This window comes from Xyrauchen texanus, chromosome 34, assembly GCF_025860055.1.
Source record: "Xyrauchen texanus isolate HMW12.3.18 chromosome 34, RBS_HiC_50CHRs, whole genome shotgun sequence".
Classification (NCBI taxonomy): domain Eukaryota; kingdom Metazoa; phylum Chordata; class Actinopteri; order Cypriniformes; family Catostomidae; genus Xyrauchen; species Xyrauchen texanus.
Window position 1 is genome coordinate 5,370,246 of NC_068309.1, and position 16,336 is coordinate 5,386,581.

Genomic DNA, 16,336 nt, shown 5'->3' on the forward strand with positions numbered 1-16,336 from the left:
GCGATCAAGAAATTGTTGCTTTTCATAAAGTTGGAAAGGGTTACAAAGTTATCTCGAAGAGCTGAGATATTCATCTGTCCACAGTTAGACAAATTGTCTATAAATGGAGGCGATTTAGTACTATAGCTACTCTCCCTAGAAGTGGCTGTCCAGCCAAGATGACTCATAGGGCACACCGCATGCAGAATGCTCAATGAGGTAAAAAAGAACCCTAAAGTGACAGATAAAGACTTGAAGGAATAATTGGAACTGGTTAACATCTCTGATCATGAGTCTACTATACGGAAAACATTAGACAGGTATGGTGTCCATGGCAGGACACCACGAAGGAAGCCGTTGCTTTCCACCAAAAACATTGCTGCATGGCTGAATTTTCCAAAGACCACCTTGACACTACAAAATTCTACTGGTAAAACTTTTTGTGGACTGATGAAACTAAGGTTGAATAGTTTGGGAAGAAAACGCAGCACTATGTATTGCATAAAAAGAGTACAGCATACCAACATGAAAACATCATCCCAACGGTGAAGTACGGTGGAGGGAGCATCATTATTTAGGGGTACTTTGCTGCTCCAGGGCCTGGACCGATTGTCATTATGGAGGGGGAAAATGAATTCCCAAGTTTATCAAGATATCCTACAGCAGTGATTCCCAACCATGTTCCTGGAGGCCCCACAACACTGCACATTTTTTTATCTCCCTTATCTGACACATCAAATCCAGGTCTTTGAGTCTCTACTAATGAGCTGATGAGTTGAATCAGGTGTGTTTGATTAGGGATATATCAAAAGTGTGTTGTGTTGGGGGCCTCCAGGAACAGGGTTGGGAACCACTGTGCTACAGGTAATGTCAGGGTGGCTGTGTGCCAGCTGAAGCTCAGCAGAAGTTGAGTGATGCAGCAGGACAATGACCCTAAACATCGAAGTAAATTAACTACAGAATGGCTTAAATAAAGAAAATCCACCTTGTGGAGTGTCCCAGTCAGAGCCCAGACCTTAACCCAATAGAGATGCTGTGGAATGACCTCAAGAGAGACGTTCACACCAGATATCATAAGAATATGTCTGAGCTGAAGCAGTTCTGTAAGGAAGAATGGTCCAGAATTCTCCGCAGGTCTAATCCACAGCTACAGGAAACATTTGGTTGAGTTTATTGCTGCCAAAAGGAGGATCGACCTGTTATTAAATCCAAGGGTTCACTTACATTTTCCACAGCACTGTGAGTGTTTAATGGGATGTGTTCAATAAAGACATGAAAGATTTTAATTGTGTGTGTTGTTAGCTTAAGCACATTGTGTTTGTCTCTACTTGTGACTTTGATGAAGATGAGATCACCAGCAGAAAACCAGCAAATTTCAAAGGGTTCACATACTTTTTCTTGCCGCTGTGTTATGTAAATCGTATATTGTTAGGTTAGGGTTAGGGTTAGTTAGGGTTAGTTAGGGTTAGGTTAGGGTTAGGTAGGGTTAGCGTTAGGTTAGGGTTAGGTAGGGTTAGGGGTAGGTTTAGTTAGGGTTAGGTAAGGTTAGGGTTAGGTAGGGTTAAGGTTAAGTAGGGTTAGGTTTAGGTTAGGGTTAGGTAGGGTTAGGGGTAGGGTTAGGTAGGGTTAGGTTAGGGTTAGCTAGGGTTAGCTAGGGTTAGGGTTAGGTAGGGTTAGGGTTAGGTATGGTTAGGTTAGGGTTAGGGTTAGGTACAGTTAGGGTTAGTGTAAGGTAGGGTTAGGTAGGGTTTGGGTTAGGTTAGGTTTGGGTTAGGTAGGAGTAGGGTTAGATAGGGTTAGGTAGGGTTAGCGTTAAGTTAGGGTTAGGTTAGGGTTAGATAGGGTTAGGTTAGGGTTAGGTAGGGTTAGGTTTAGGGTTAGGTAGGGTTAGGTTAGGGTTAGGAATGGTTAGGTAGGGTTAGGGTTAGGTAGGGTTAGGTTAGGGTTAGGCAGGGTTAGGTAGGGTTAACCCTTAGGTAGGGTTAGGTTTAGGGTTAGGTAGGGTTAGGGTTAGGTAGCGTTAGGGTTAGGTAGGTTAGGGTTAGGTTAGGTTTAGGGTTAGGTAGGGTTAGGGTTAGGGTTAGGGTTAGGTTAGGGTTGTATAGCTTTAGGCTTAGGTAGGGTTAGGTTTAGGGTTAGGTAGGTTAGGTAGCTTAGGTTAGTGTTAGGTAGGGTTAGGGTAGGGTTAGGTTAGGGTTAGGGTTAGTTAGGGTTAGGGTTGTATAGGTTTAGGGTTAGGCAGGGTAAGGTTAGGTTAGGTTTAGGGTTAGGCAGGGTAGGGTTAGGTTAGGTTTAGGGTTAGGTAGGGTAGGGTTAGGTTAGGTTTAGGGTTAGGGTTGTATGTTGTCAAATAAAATGCAGCTCAATTTGCTTCAGATTATTAAAACATACAAACAACACTAACTAGAATGACAGCGGATGTAGTTTCAAAAATGTAATTATTAAAAAACATTTTGACAAGTTTTAATCATTCTTTTTATTCATTTTAGAATAGGTTCATTTATTTTAATGTTTATTTATTAACATTTCTAAATGTTTTTTCTAGTATGTATTATTTTAATCATTCATTTATTGGCATGTTGTTATTATTACCATGTTATTAATTGAGCAATAATTTGTTATGTAGGGAATCCAGGGGCCATCCGGAGCCACAGGTGACAAAGGAATCGCAGGAGAGCCAGTGAGTAATGGTTTAATTCTCTTCAACGCAGGAGAAATATTTTTCCCTCTTTCTTTTTGTGTAAACTGTGTGCTTATAATATATTCCCATCCTCTGAGTATTAAAACAAAAATATCTAGAATGTGTAATTCATCTTTTTGTCCATTGTTTTCAAAGTGTCTCTCTAAGAGGTTCAACATTTTCTTACACTGAAGCATTCATCAAATAAATGTTAATAAATACCTGTTTATCTTCTGTTTATGTTTACTCACATGTGCATTTGGTTTGTCATCTAGTGTGATTAAGAGCACATTAACAGGTTTTCCGCTCTAATAATCATCAGATTGTCATTCCTGGCATCAAACACTCATTTGCAGTTTAAGAGCGTACTGTGAAGTAGATTTTCAACAGTTCTGCAATGCGCACACGCTAACATCTGCATCACCGTTTACCATTTTGACCTCGGGAGATTAATTAGTCTGCTCCATTTGTGTATGTTTTTGTCTGTGTGTGTGTGTGTGTGTGTGTGTGTGTGTGTGTGTACTGTATGTATTGTGTTGATATATTAATGATAAATGATTTTGTTTGTTTATGACAAGGGACCTCCGGGGGCCACAGGAACAATCGGACCTCCGGGAAATCCAGGGCTGAAGGTAATACACATGCAGACATTATGTACATACTCAATACATGCACAGAATATCATTTACTTCATTTATAAAATGAGGTTTTGTCAAATGTTTCTGTCAGCTGTGATTAATCTTATTTACACATTCAGTCACACCTTTTAAAATAATTGAAAAATGAAAGTAATTTCAATTGATGCATGTAACTTTTCTGGTATAAATAAACAAAATAAACCTTCTTCTCTCAGGGCCCTGCTGGAAAAGTTGGCGACTCTGGACTTCCAGGTGAACCTGGAGAGAAGGTGAGAAATATTCAACATGTTGTGAACCTGTTTTCCCTTAACGCTCTTTCCTGAAGTGTAATTACGCTCAGGAAAAATAGCTGTTGCTAAATATGCTTGTTTTGGGCAGTTCAAACCCCCACTGAGCTGCTGTAATGACTAACACAGAGTATGTGTCGCAATCACAGCTATGTTTGTTTTACATTTGCATTGTTAAAGTTAGATAATGTCAGGCTGAGTTTGGCAGTTCCCCGCCACAATTCTGCAGTCACACATCAGTGGACATAATTGCCATTTTGCTAACTTGACTGGTGTAATTAAATCAAATGAATGTAAACTTGCAAGAAAGAAATGTCTATTATGCCTTTTCATTGTTTCCGTAGGGCTCACTCGGACCGGCAGGGAATGCTGGGGCAGCAGGACTTATTGGACCACGGGTGTGTGTTCATTTCGTCTGTAAAATTATATGAATATAAGGGCTGGGTATAGGCAACTACTACATAACACAGACCACTTCAAAAGTAAAACCACAAAACGTAAACATTGTACGTGTGAACATAGCCCATTAAACGCCTATATGTGCGTGTATATATATATATTTGGGCTGTCGATTTAACACATTAAGTCAGTGCGACTAATTTTATTAAAAATAACACGCTAAAAAAATGAACACAAATAATCGCAATGCCCCCGGATCATAATAAGGAAGATTCCTGAGAAATGCAAGTGTGCAGTACCACCTGTTTACTCCAGAGGGCAGTAAGTGAAACTTCAGCTGTATGTGCAACACACAGTTTATTCAGTGAAGAAAACACTTCAGTAGACAACACAACACAAACATGCGTTACGTTCTTGCGTTCAAAACACTCGAATGAGCGCAAATGCTGTAAATATTGTAAATATTTAACTATATTTAACTTGATACAGTGACCAAAAAATTACGTTTATGACGCATCTCACCCGAAACGCTACACAAGCATGTCTGACGCAGGTGTAAATTGACGGGTCCTTAAACAAGCCATCATAATACATCTCCAACTTATTGACAAATTCACTTGTGAAATGGATTGCTGTGAACTGTTGCCAATGATTGACTTATGATCAATAATATGGTAGTAAACAATACATTGTATTCTAAAGCCGCTTTTTGTATTGTCTTATCAGTGAATAACTCTTCTGCTACAAGAATGTAATGCATTTTAATTATCTGATTTTTATATATATATATATATATAATTTTTGTGGTAATCATCATCATGCTACAAATGCTGTCGATTGAGCTTAACTGAACCTGTAATATTCCTTTAAGGACATGCTTTTGTTTGTTTGATACAGGGAGAACCAGGTTTGGAGGGTGAAGCTAGTCCATCTGGTCCTGATGGTGCCAAGGTAAAAAGACGACAAACATGTTCACAATGGTCCTGGAATATATGATTAAACTGCAAAAATGTGCAGCAAGAGAAGTTAGAAGAGGGATGAAACAGTTTAAATTGTAATCTTGATTTTTGAACAGGGTGAAAAAGGCGACATGGGCAGCGAAGGCGAGCAGGGTGTCAGAGGTGAACCTGGAATCAAGGGCAAAGAAGGGCCACCGGGCGACCCCGGACTCACCGGCGTCAGAGTGAGTGGCACAGTTGTGCACATACAGTCTCACGTCAGAGGGATAGTGCACCCAAAAATGAACATTCTGTCATTATTTACTCACTCTCATGTTGTTCCAACCCCATATGTTGTTGAAATGTAAAGAATCTGTGGCAGCATTGATAGATTCGTTGTTTTGATTTATTGTTCTGTTGCTGAGCCGTGATTGTTACCTCATGTTATTGTCTTTGCGAAATTTCATTTTTTGTTTTATGTTCTTTTTTAGGGTCCTGAAGGAAAATCTGGTAAAAATGGTGAAAGGGGGAAACTGGGGTTAAAGGTAATTACTATAATTACATGGTGTGCCAGTTAATAAATCAAATGATTCGCAATTAACACGCATACATACATATTTGCTGAGAAAGCCCCTCAAATAACAATAATTCAGTATAGAATGATAAATACTTATATTTAAATAATTATAAATAAAATATATGTTTTATAAAAAACATTTATACTGTTCATAAAATGCATTACGCTATTTTGGCACACAAGTGAAACATTAAAAACATAATACAAAAAGTGGCTTTAGAAAGCAATATATTGTTTATATTGAACGTAAGACTATCATTGGCCTACAGTTCAGAGCAATACATTTAGCAATTGAATTCCTCAATCTGTCCAAGATTTATTATAAGGGCTTGTCTAAGGACGCGTCAATCTACACGTGCTTCAGACGAATACTTTTGGAGCGTCTCTGTTAAGTTGCATCATAAACATACCGTTTTTTTGGTCGCTGTGTCAAGTTAAACGAAGTCTGAAACTTACAAAAACACGCCTTGAGATGCCTGCATCTCGGTAAGTGTGGTTTGTTCTCTGCATAAGCTGCACGTTGCCTATACAGCGAGTTTCGTTTACTGCCCCCTGGAGAAAACAGGTGGGACTCCAATCTTGAATTGCTCAGATGGAAGGAAAATTCCTTATTACAGTCCGGGGACATGATTAATTGAATTACTTTTTTTAAATATAATTAATTTCACTGAATAAATGCATTAAATCGACAGCCCTAGTTAAAAGTAATTACATTATTTTTAAATTGCTACAATATCCATATTGACAACAATTTTACTTTACCTGTAGGGTGCCAAAGGTAACATCGGTCACCTGGGAGAGACAGGAACCATGGGAAAGATTGGACCAATCGGAACCACAGGCCCAAAGGGCTCTCGAGGAACCATTGGACATGTGGTAAACACAAACAGCTATTATTAGTTCGTTTTAGCAGTATAACCAAATTGATCTTGTTTGTAATCTGCACAATAAACATTGCAAGTTCTATTTATCATGTTTAAATACACGTAAGATTCAGCATTATATCACATTGAGGCTCTTTTCCAAATCTAATAAGTTGCCTATTTGGCCAGTTTGAGGGGAGGTGTACCATTGCTATTCCAAACAATCACATGCAGATGATAAAACAGGCAAAACAAAAGTATGTCATAGAGACTTGTGGGTGGGCTCTTTTGAATCGAGCCATTAAGCACCCACCCAGAACACCCTAGCAACGCCCTAGCAACCACTCTAGAAATGGCATAACGATACACTAAAAACACTCAAATCAATAAACTAGTCCAGTGAAAGTTGCAAAAACAGCCCCAATTCTCACATGACTTTCTATCTCATCCTCTTCCTTTCTGTTTCACAGGGTGCTCCAGGACGGATGGGGCTGCAGGGTGATCCGGGCATTTCAGGATATGTGGTGAGAGAGACGAGCGTAAATACCATCGCATGATCACATTAAACTAGCACATCAGGAATCATTCATTCCTGTGTCAGTGCACAAATGTATCAACTTATATTAGGTCAGCTAGTGGAACAGTGCATGAAATCTCTTTCTCACTCTACAGGGTCATCAGGGACCTCAGGGTACAATGGGACCCCCAGGATCGAAAGGTCAAAAGGTAGCATCTGAATTCTTACCTGTAACCTGCACTGTAGACCGATGTGACCATGTGGTGAATCTCACAAATAAATGTCCAGGATTTATGTCACCCCAAAATAAAATAAGATAAATTAAATTATTTTTTGCATGATGAAAAAAAGCCTATCATAGCACCATTGAGATGTTTTGCATTGCATTGTGTTTTTCATGTTGTGCATTGCATTTAGATTATTTTTAATTACAATAAAGCACATCAAATGCCCCAAATTTGCATCACTGTAATGCAAAAAAATAAATAAAATAATAATAATTTTTGTTACTTTTTTATTGATTAAAATCTACATAAATGCAGTACAACAAATTCAACCATGATGTATACGTAACCCTTTAAGGTTGGATGGACCCACGAGAATATCAAATAGTTATAACTATAACTAAGCATTAATCACTACAGTCTTGACCAACACAAAATAGGTATCTTATGAAAGCTTATAAGCTGTACTTTCCAATAGATGTAGGCATCATGACCAAAACTGAACAAGTGCTCCGAAATTCGCAGACAAATCTGAATTATTCCATTTTGATAATTTACTAAATAAATTGCACTGTACATATTATTGCAATCAGTAACAACTTCAAACTTTTCAAATAGTCATATGTCATATGTTGCTGGAAAACTCTCAAAGAGTAGAATACAACCCAGCATATAGCAAGTAATAGCTAAGTATATGATTTGGACAATTATGTTGGTATTGCCTATAAGCCGCATTTTCGCTTATAACTTCACGAAACGTAAATGGAAAATAAAATATCACATACCATTACTTAGATGAGGTGATTATCTTTCAAACAAGCCCACACAAGATAATCAGTTGCTTGGATCATTAGATAATCCACACGAAGCGCAATGTTACATATGGCCACCAGGAGATGGCGCCAAATACATGACACAGACTCGATGACTCAAATGGCACAGAATGAAACTCATTCTGTGAAGTCTCATTAATCAAATTATGTCTTCATGCTATGCAAACCTTAAGTCATTGTTGTGTTTGCATGTGTAATTCGTTTTTTTAAGAACAATTATTGTTTTATTTGTTTGGAGAAGCTTTTGGACACATGGAGACATTTTTGAACGGTATGATAAATCATTTTGTAATGCTTAAAATGTGGAGCATTTTGTTGTAAATGTAGTAAAACCCGTCTTTGAGGTAACACATTACATTAACTGCTTTTAAAATAAATTATGTATGAATATGACGATCAAACAGTACCATGATATTACAATCTGAAACCATCACTGCAGCATGGTATCATCAGAGTTTGCAGTTTTGTTTTGGCAAGGAATTATTTCTTTGGTGTTGAGAAATGCATTACACACTCATCCTTATCTCTATCACAAACATCAGATATTCTTCTTTCAGTTTTCAGTAATCATGTGATGTTTTGCATGATGTAATGCTGTAGGGTGAACAGGGGGATGATGGGAAGGTGGAGGGCCCGACCGGTCCACCAGGACTCAGAGTGAGTCGCTCTCATCTTCACTCTTTATCTCTGGCTGCAATTTCTCCCCAATGTCATTAGAAGAATTCATAACTTCATGTGTTTTGGCTTGTGTTTTCAGGGACCAATAGGAAAGCGAGGAGACAGGGGCGAGTCAGGAGATCCAGGATATGTGGTGAGATAAATATTGCCTTATCACATATGAAGTGCATCAGATAATTTACCAATGTGCTGCCTGCTCAAACCGAAATGTGACTTTCCTATAACAGATTAAGATCCCGCTAAAAAGATTTAACTTTAATTAAGTAAATGTAAGAAATGTGTTATGGATTACATTGTTTATGATGAAGGACAATTCAAGACATCTGACTTTCTGTTTCCTTAAATATTTCCCAGCAAATAATATGATTAGTGTAGACAGAAATAAGTGTTTTGATACATAAATAAAATATCTTTGGGCAAAGAAATACAAAATATTATTAGTTGTGCTTCCTAAAGCAAGGTTTCCCTGAGTCTTATATTTCAGCATGAAACTTGTCTCACATCGGTTGTGCTACAGACATAAATGATACCTCAGATGGTGAGGAGAAGTGTGATATTACTTTTTTAAGTGATTGGACTTTTGATTGATTTGGTGGATGATAAAACAAGGGTAAAATCCCTTAGACTTATATTGAATGAGGGACCCAAGCCATATCAAGAGATCAGAATATCATGGGCTCCTTTGACTTTGTCCAGTAAGTAACCACCCAGAATACCCCAACAACATAGCAATGCACTTAAAACCATTCAGAACACATTAGCAACTGTATAGAAATGCCCAGCAACCTCCCAAAACACCCTAGCAACTGCATAGCAATGCCCTGGTAACCACCCAGAGCACCCTAGTAACTGCATAGCAACACACTTAAAACCTCTCAGAACAAATATGCAACTGCATAGCAATGCTCTGGCAACCACCTACAGAACCCTAACAACTGCATAGCAACACACTTAAAAACACTCAGAACACTTTAGCAACTGCATATCAATGCCCTGGCAACAACCCAGAGCACTCTAGCAACTGTATTGCAATACATTTAAAACCTCTCAGAACAATTAAGCAACTGCATAGCAACACCCTGGCTACCACCCACAGCACCCTAGCAGCTGCATAGCAACAAACTTAAAACCTGTCAGAACACTTTAGCAACCACATAGCAACACCCTGGCAACCACCCACAGAGCCCTAGCAACTGCATTGCAATGCACTTAAAACCAAACAGAACACTTTAGCAACTGCATAGCAATGCCCTGGCAACCACCCAGAGCACTCTAGCAACTGCATTGCAACACACATAAAACCTCCCAGAACAATTAAGCAACTGCATAGAAACACCCTGGCAACCACCCAAAGCAATCTAGCAACTGCATAGCAATGCGCTTTAAACCAATCAGAACACTTTAGAAAATACATAGCAATGTCCGAACAACCACCCAGAACACCCTAGCAACTGCAGAGCAACACACTTAAAACCTCCCAGAATACTTTGGAATAATGCCCTAGCAACCACCCTGAACACTCTAGCAACAGCATAGCAATCAGGAAAAAAAACACCCGGAACACCCTATGCAACGGCATAGCAGCACGTACACTCAGAAAACCTACGCAACCACATAGCAACACCCTGGTGTTGAGTTTTGCAAGTACCACCTGATGATGAATTAATGAATACATTTTAATTTTGCATATATAATTAACTTCATGCTACATAAGATCCCTATTTTCAAGAGGTTTATGAAAGTATTTGTTTGGTTGCACAGGGTCAGCAGGGTGTTGATGGTTTAAGAGGCAAACCTGGTGCTCCTGGGCTTCCTGTGAGTACATTATGATATAATAATATATAATATTACACACATGCTTGAACATAAACACACATATTCACACACACTTTCATGTCTTTGAATATGTTTTTAGGGTGATCCTGGTCCGTGTGGATTACAAGGCCACAAAGGATCCAAGGGAGAACAGGTAAAGCTATAAGCAATTCATGTATGTTGGCAAGATGTGCATATGTTTTGTCTGGATTCAGATTATGCGTTGGAATAACAGTTGTAAACAGCATTTGGTAGAAATCACAGCCGTGTCACATAATACAGCATTATGGGATAGATGTGTGTTTATGTTAGTTCTTTATGAGATTAATTCAGCCTCTGTGGTTTCATTCTGGCATTACTTTCACTTCTCAAATGCAGTCTGTTTTTCTTCATCACTTTCCCTCTTTCTTTCCCTCAAAGGGTCAGAAGGGTAAACGGGGTCAACAGGGTGAGCGTGGCAGCAGAGGATCACCAGTAAGAAGATACAACTATTTTTGTTATAATAATCATAAATGTTAAAAATAATAACTATAATAGAAACAAAATTATATTTTTTGAGTGGCCCTGGCTGGGCCACTCAAGGACATTCACAGAGTTGTCCCTAAGCCACTCTTGCCCCACTGAGAGCGAGAACCACACATTATAGCGTCCATGAGGAGGTTACCCCATGTCACTCTACCCTCCCTAGCAACCGGGCCAGTTTGGTTGCTTAGCAGACCTGGCTGGAGTCACTCAGCACATCCTGGATTCGAACTCATGACTCCAGGGGTTGTAGTCTGCATCAGTACTCGCTGAGCTACCCAGAAAAAAGTCATTTTTGATAAAATCTAGACAGGCCCCATTTCCAGCAACCATCATTTCAACATCTTATCCTTGAGTAATCATGCTAAATTGGTCATTTGGGACTAGAAAATCACTTGCCATTTATATCAAACACAGTTTAAAGCTATTTGGTTTGTTAAATGAAGCTTAACATTGTCTTTGTGTTTGATTTTGAGTTGCCACAGTATGCAATAGACTGACATGTCTTAAGGTTAAACTGTTTTGAGGAATGAAGGCTATACAATGCTTGAAATTGCCCCCCAAAAAACTGAAGATTTAATTCAAAGGTGCACACTACAGTCCTAAAAGACAAAGGACAACTGTCTCTAACAAGGACAGAAAGAGATGTGGAAGACCAGATGTGCAACTAAACAAGAGGATAAGTACATCAGAGTCTCTAGTTTGAGAAATAGACGCCTCACATGTCCTCCGCTGACAGCTTCATTGAATTCTACCCGCTACACCAGTTTCATGTACAACAGTAAAGAGAAGACTCAGGAGGACTTATGCGAAGAATTACAAAGAAAAAGCCACTTTTGAAACAGACAAACAAAAAGAAAAGGTTCGAGTGGGCAAAGAAACACAGACATTGGACAACAGATAATTGGAAAAGAGTGTTATGGATCTTAACCCCATTGAGCTTTTGTGGGATCAGATAGACTGTAAGATGCGTGAGAAGTGACTGACAAGACAGTCACATCTATGGCAAGTGCTACAGGAAGTGAGGGGTGAAAGGTCACCTGAGTATCTGGACAAACTGACAACTATAATAACAAGGATCTGCAAAGCTGTCATTGTTGCACATGGAGGATTTTTTTGATGAGAACTCTTTGAAGTAGTTTAATATTTTTTTCAAATTGTAATAATAAATGTTCACGTTATTAATATCCTAACTAAATATTGTGATCAGTTAAATGCCACTTTGGTGAATAAAAGTACCAATTTCTTTTCATAAGAGCAAAATCTGAACATTATTAAAATCTGAACTTCTGGTCACCAGTGTGTATATAAAGAAATTCAGATCACAAACAAACTAGGCCAATAGTCAAGCTTCCTTGTTTATGGTCAAATACTGTATGACCGGAATTTGACAGTTTTTGTGAGATTCACTCAGTAATTAATCAAAAATACACCTTCTTGAACAACTTGTCTTTCAAACTTAATAACAGAATAAATGATCAGCTTTCTCTTCTCATCAGGGTGTTGTTGGGTTTCCCGGCCCGAAAGGTACTGTTGGTCGAGAAGGACAGGAGGGAGTTTCTGGTATGGATGGGGTTCCTGGGAAAGATGGAAGCAAAGGAATACCAGTAAGAATTTGCCTTGAGATTCCTAATCTATGATCTATCTGTTACATTTATTACTCGAGTACCTCAGGTGTCAGTACTAGGTCCGCTAATGTTCTGAAAATGTGATTTATTTTTGACATGTAAATTCTCTCAGGAGTGGTGGTGGTGTAGTGGGCTAAAGCACATAACTGGTAATCAGAAGGTTGCTGGTTCAATCCCCACAGCCACCACTATTGTGTCCTTGAGCAAGACACTTAACTCCAGGTTGCTCCGGTAATAAATGCACTGTAAGTCGCTTTGGATAAAAGTGTCTGCCAAATGCATAAATGTAAATGTAAAATGTCTCTCACTTTCCAGGGTGATCAAGGAGACGATGGTGAATACGGTTTGACTGGTAAACCAGGTGCCCATGGCAAAGCTGGCGTGGCCGGGTTACCAGGCAATCAGGGATCATTTGGTCCAAAGGTCCGAGAATAACCCTGAGGATAATTTAAGTTACAGAGAAATGCAAAATGATGTAGAATTTATCTCCACTGCATTGTTTTGATGTATGTGTTATGTATGTTTATGAATAGGGTGAGAGGGGCCTTCCTGGACACCCTGGCCCCTCAGGAAAGAGAGGTTTTAAGGGAGGAATGGGCCTTCCTGGAACTCAGGGTGACCAGGGCCGTAAGGGCCAATCTGTGAGTATTACACACAAAGCTTCTGAACTTTTTTACTTTTTTGTGAACTACACAAAACAACTATAACTAATCCTGCTTTGTAAAGTCCAAGGGTTCATTTTGGAAAACAGTATTAATAGCAATGTTCAATTTAGGGTGACATTGGGGAACCCGGTTTTCCAGGGATACTTGGAATGTTTGGACCAAAGGTGAGTGTGCTTGCCAGTTTGAAAAGCATCTACTTTTATTTGTTCTTAATGGTGAAAAACAGACAAATGATAGTCCATGAAAATGTGCTGTGTGTGGCCAAGTAAAACTAGCAGAGATTAGATTCATCATTTTTAAGCAGATCCTTCCTCTGGGAAGCATATCTTCAGACACACGCTCAAAGAGCTTCATAATTCATATTAGCATGTTTTTTTGTTAAGAAGCCAGAAAGCGGTTTTGTCTGTATTAACTGTTCGTCTGAGACCCTGAGCCGGTAAACTCATAAAACAGGACAAGCAAGGATTGTTGTAAAGTTACTGTGGTGTCCTAATTTATGCAGACTTGAAATGCTTTTTGCATTTAGACTCAGAACTATGGTAGAGTTATGGAAAATAGAAGACCACCAATGCTAGCCACACACACACACAGTGATAAATAGCCCCATGTTTTCATGGTGTCTGTGGTCACTGAATGTTCCAGTTTGGAAATGGTCTATTATTGTACGTTGATAATACACCCAAACACACATATTAGCAGTAATATTTTCTTATGAATAGCTGTGTATTTGTGTGTTTGTTTGTGTGGGCTTGGTGTTTAAAATGAATGTTTATTTAGGGGCCACCAGGAGACTTTGGATCAAAGGGCATTCTGGGACCTAAAGGACCCCAGGGCAACATGGTGAGCTCACACACACACACAGTCAAACACACACACACAAACACACACTCTAGGTTTCCACACATCCTGGAAAACCTGGAATCACTCTGTGTGTAGTAGATGCGGAGCTGTACAGTGCAACAGTGTTGCTCGCATTTGCGGTTAAAATTACAAATCTGAACCCATTCGCACTTGTGTGATTTTTATTTATTTTATTTCTAGTGCTTAGTAGCATTGCAACAAGTAACGTGTGTCTGATGTCTACTTTGCTTTTGCGAAATCTTCAGCACTCAAACTTTATCTATCTATTTGCATGTCTGTCTATCTTAGTATCTGTCTGTCTGTCTGCCTATCTATTTAAATCTTTTTTGTTAATTCATCGATCTATGTGATTATATCTGTCTGTTTGTCAGACAAATCTATCTATCTGTCGCTGTAAAACAAACATGTCTTTATATCTGTCTGTCAAACAACTCTATCTGTCTGTCTGTCTGTCTTTCAAACATATCTGTCTCACCATCTGTCTGTCAAACAAATGTATCTGTCTGTCTGTCTGTCAAACAAATGTATCTGTCTGTCCCTCAAACAAATCTGTCTATCTATCTGTCAAAACAATCTATGTCTATCTGTCTGTCAAACAAATCTGTCTGTCTGTCTGACAGATGAATCTTTCTATCTGTCAAACAAAGCTGTCTGTCGAACATATCTATCTGTCTGTCTCTCAGACAAATCTGTCTATCTATCTGTCAAAACAATTATATCTGTCTGTCAAACAAATCTGTCTGTCTGTCTGACAGATTAATCTATCTGTTTGTCTGTCAAAAAAAATCTGTCTGCCTATCTGTCAAACAAATGTATCTGTCTGTCTCTCAAACAAATCTGTCTATCTGTCAAAAAATCTATGTCTGTCTGTCTGTCAAACAAATATGTCTGTCTGTCTGACAGACTTGTCTGTCTGTCAAACAAATATGTCTGTCTGTCGAACAAACAAATCTGTCTATCTATCTGTCAAATAATTATATCTGTCTGTCTGTGTAAAGATATGTCTGTCTGTCTGTCAAAAATATCTGTCTGTCTGTCGAACAAATCTATCTGTCTGTCTCTCAAACAAATCTGTCTGCCTGTCTGACAGACTAATATATATGTCTGTCTGTCTGTCTGTCAAACAAATCTGTCTGTCAAACAAATCTATCTGTCTGTTTGTCAGAAATATCTGTCTGTCTGTCTGTCGAACAAATCTATCTGTCTGTCTGTCAAACAAATCTATCTGTCTGTCTGTCAAAAATATCTGTCTCTCTGTCTGTCAGACAAATCTGTCTGTCTGTCGAACAAATTTATCTGTCTGTCTGTCAAAAAAATCTGTCTGTCTGTCAAACAAATCTATCTGTCTGTCTGTCAAACATATCTGTCTGTCTGTCTGTCAAACAAATCTATCTGTCTGTCTGTCAAAAATATCTGTCTGTCTGTCAAACAGATCTGTCTTTCGAAAAAATCTGTCTTTCTGTCTGTCAAACAAATCTGTCTGTCTGTCTGGTCTTGTTGTAATATTGATCTGCTGGTTTGTTGGTTTCAGGGTAGAGGTGGTTTAGCTGGACCTGTTGGTGTAATTGGCCCTATCGGTAATCCAGTGAGTATATTTCACATCACTTTCACACATAACGATGGTGTAAATTAAGGTCAGATCTGCCGTATGACTTACAAATGACTTCTGATTTCTCACTGACGTCTCTCTGTAGGGCCCGAGAGGAGACACTGGCAGCAAAGGAGGAATGGTGAGATATAAAGACAGATTATCTCTTTCTCTCAATCTTCTTCTCTCTATGTATCTGATGAGAAAAAGATGGATTTCTCATAAACGTGTTCATTCTTTTCCATACAGGGTGTTCAGGGTCCTAGAGTAAGTCTTTAAACACACAGACACAAAATATCACACCAATCAGTGATTTTATTTAATGCTCTGTCATCTATTTTAACTTGTTTATTTTTGTGTTTTTCAAGGGCGCTCCGGGACCACGTGGCCCTCCAGGACCTCCGGTACAACAATCAGTTCTTTCTTTAATGCTTGATAATAATAATACCAATATCTTAAAAACACAACCACGTACTTGCATTTATTTGGCCGTCTAAAAGAGGACATACCATAGACTTTTTGTTTTTGTGTAAAGCTAATGGTGATGAGTACAGACAAACCCTAACAGAAAACCTTTTGCATTTATAGAGTTTATAAAAGCACTATTTGTTACATTTGAATGAATTAGGGGATGAGGATGTCCC

The 16,336-nt window shown here is 38.8% G+C and overlaps 1 protein-coding gene across 1 annotated transcript in view; it reads left to right on the top strand.

Moving 5' to 3' along the window:
- The window catches only part of LOC127627487 (collagen alpha-1(XXVII) chain A-like), a 91,699-nt gene that overhangs the window by 69,256 nt on the left and 6,107 nt on the right, over window positions 1-16,336 (top strand). The window contains exons 32-55 of the mRNA XM_052103884.1: window positions 2,606-2,659; window positions 3,238-3,291; window positions 3,513-3,566; window positions 3,929-3,982; window positions 4,881-4,934; window positions 5,059-5,166; window positions 5,413-5,466; window positions 6,267-6,374; window positions 6,832-6,885; window positions 7,034-7,087; window positions 8,536-8,592; window positions 8,693-8,746; window positions 10,375-10,428; window positions 10,529-10,582; window positions 10,849-10,902; window positions 12,450-12,557; window positions 12,894-13,001; window positions 13,112-13,219; window positions 13,354-13,407; window positions 14,021-14,083; window positions 15,636-15,689; window positions 15,799-15,834; window positions 15,942-15,959; window positions 16,061-16,096. Coding sequence (XP_051959844.1) covers window positions 2,606-2,659; window positions 3,238-3,291; window positions 3,513-3,566; window positions 3,929-3,982; window positions 4,881-4,934; window positions 5,059-5,166; window positions 5,413-5,466; window positions 6,267-6,374; window positions 6,832-6,885; window positions 7,034-7,087; window positions 8,536-8,592; window positions 8,693-8,746; window positions 10,375-10,428; window positions 10,529-10,582; window positions 10,849-10,902; window positions 12,450-12,557; window positions 12,894-13,001; window positions 13,112-13,219; window positions 13,354-13,407; window positions 14,021-14,083; window positions 15,636-15,689; window positions 15,799-15,834; window positions 15,942-15,959; window positions 16,061-16,096 — 1,506 coding nt within the window. The remainder of the gene's footprint in view (window positions 1-2,605; window positions 2,660-3,237; window positions 3,292-3,512; window positions 3,567-3,928; window positions 3,983-4,880; window positions 4,935-5,058; window positions 5,167-5,412; window positions 5,467-6,266; window positions 6,375-6,831; window positions 6,886-7,033; window positions 7,088-8,535; window positions 8,593-8,692; window positions 8,747-10,374; window positions 10,429-10,528; window positions 10,583-10,848; window positions 10,903-12,449; window positions 12,558-12,893; window positions 13,002-13,111; window positions 13,220-13,353; window positions 13,408-14,020; window positions 14,084-15,635; window positions 15,690-15,798; window positions 15,835-15,941; window positions 15,960-16,060; window positions 16,097-16,336) is intronic.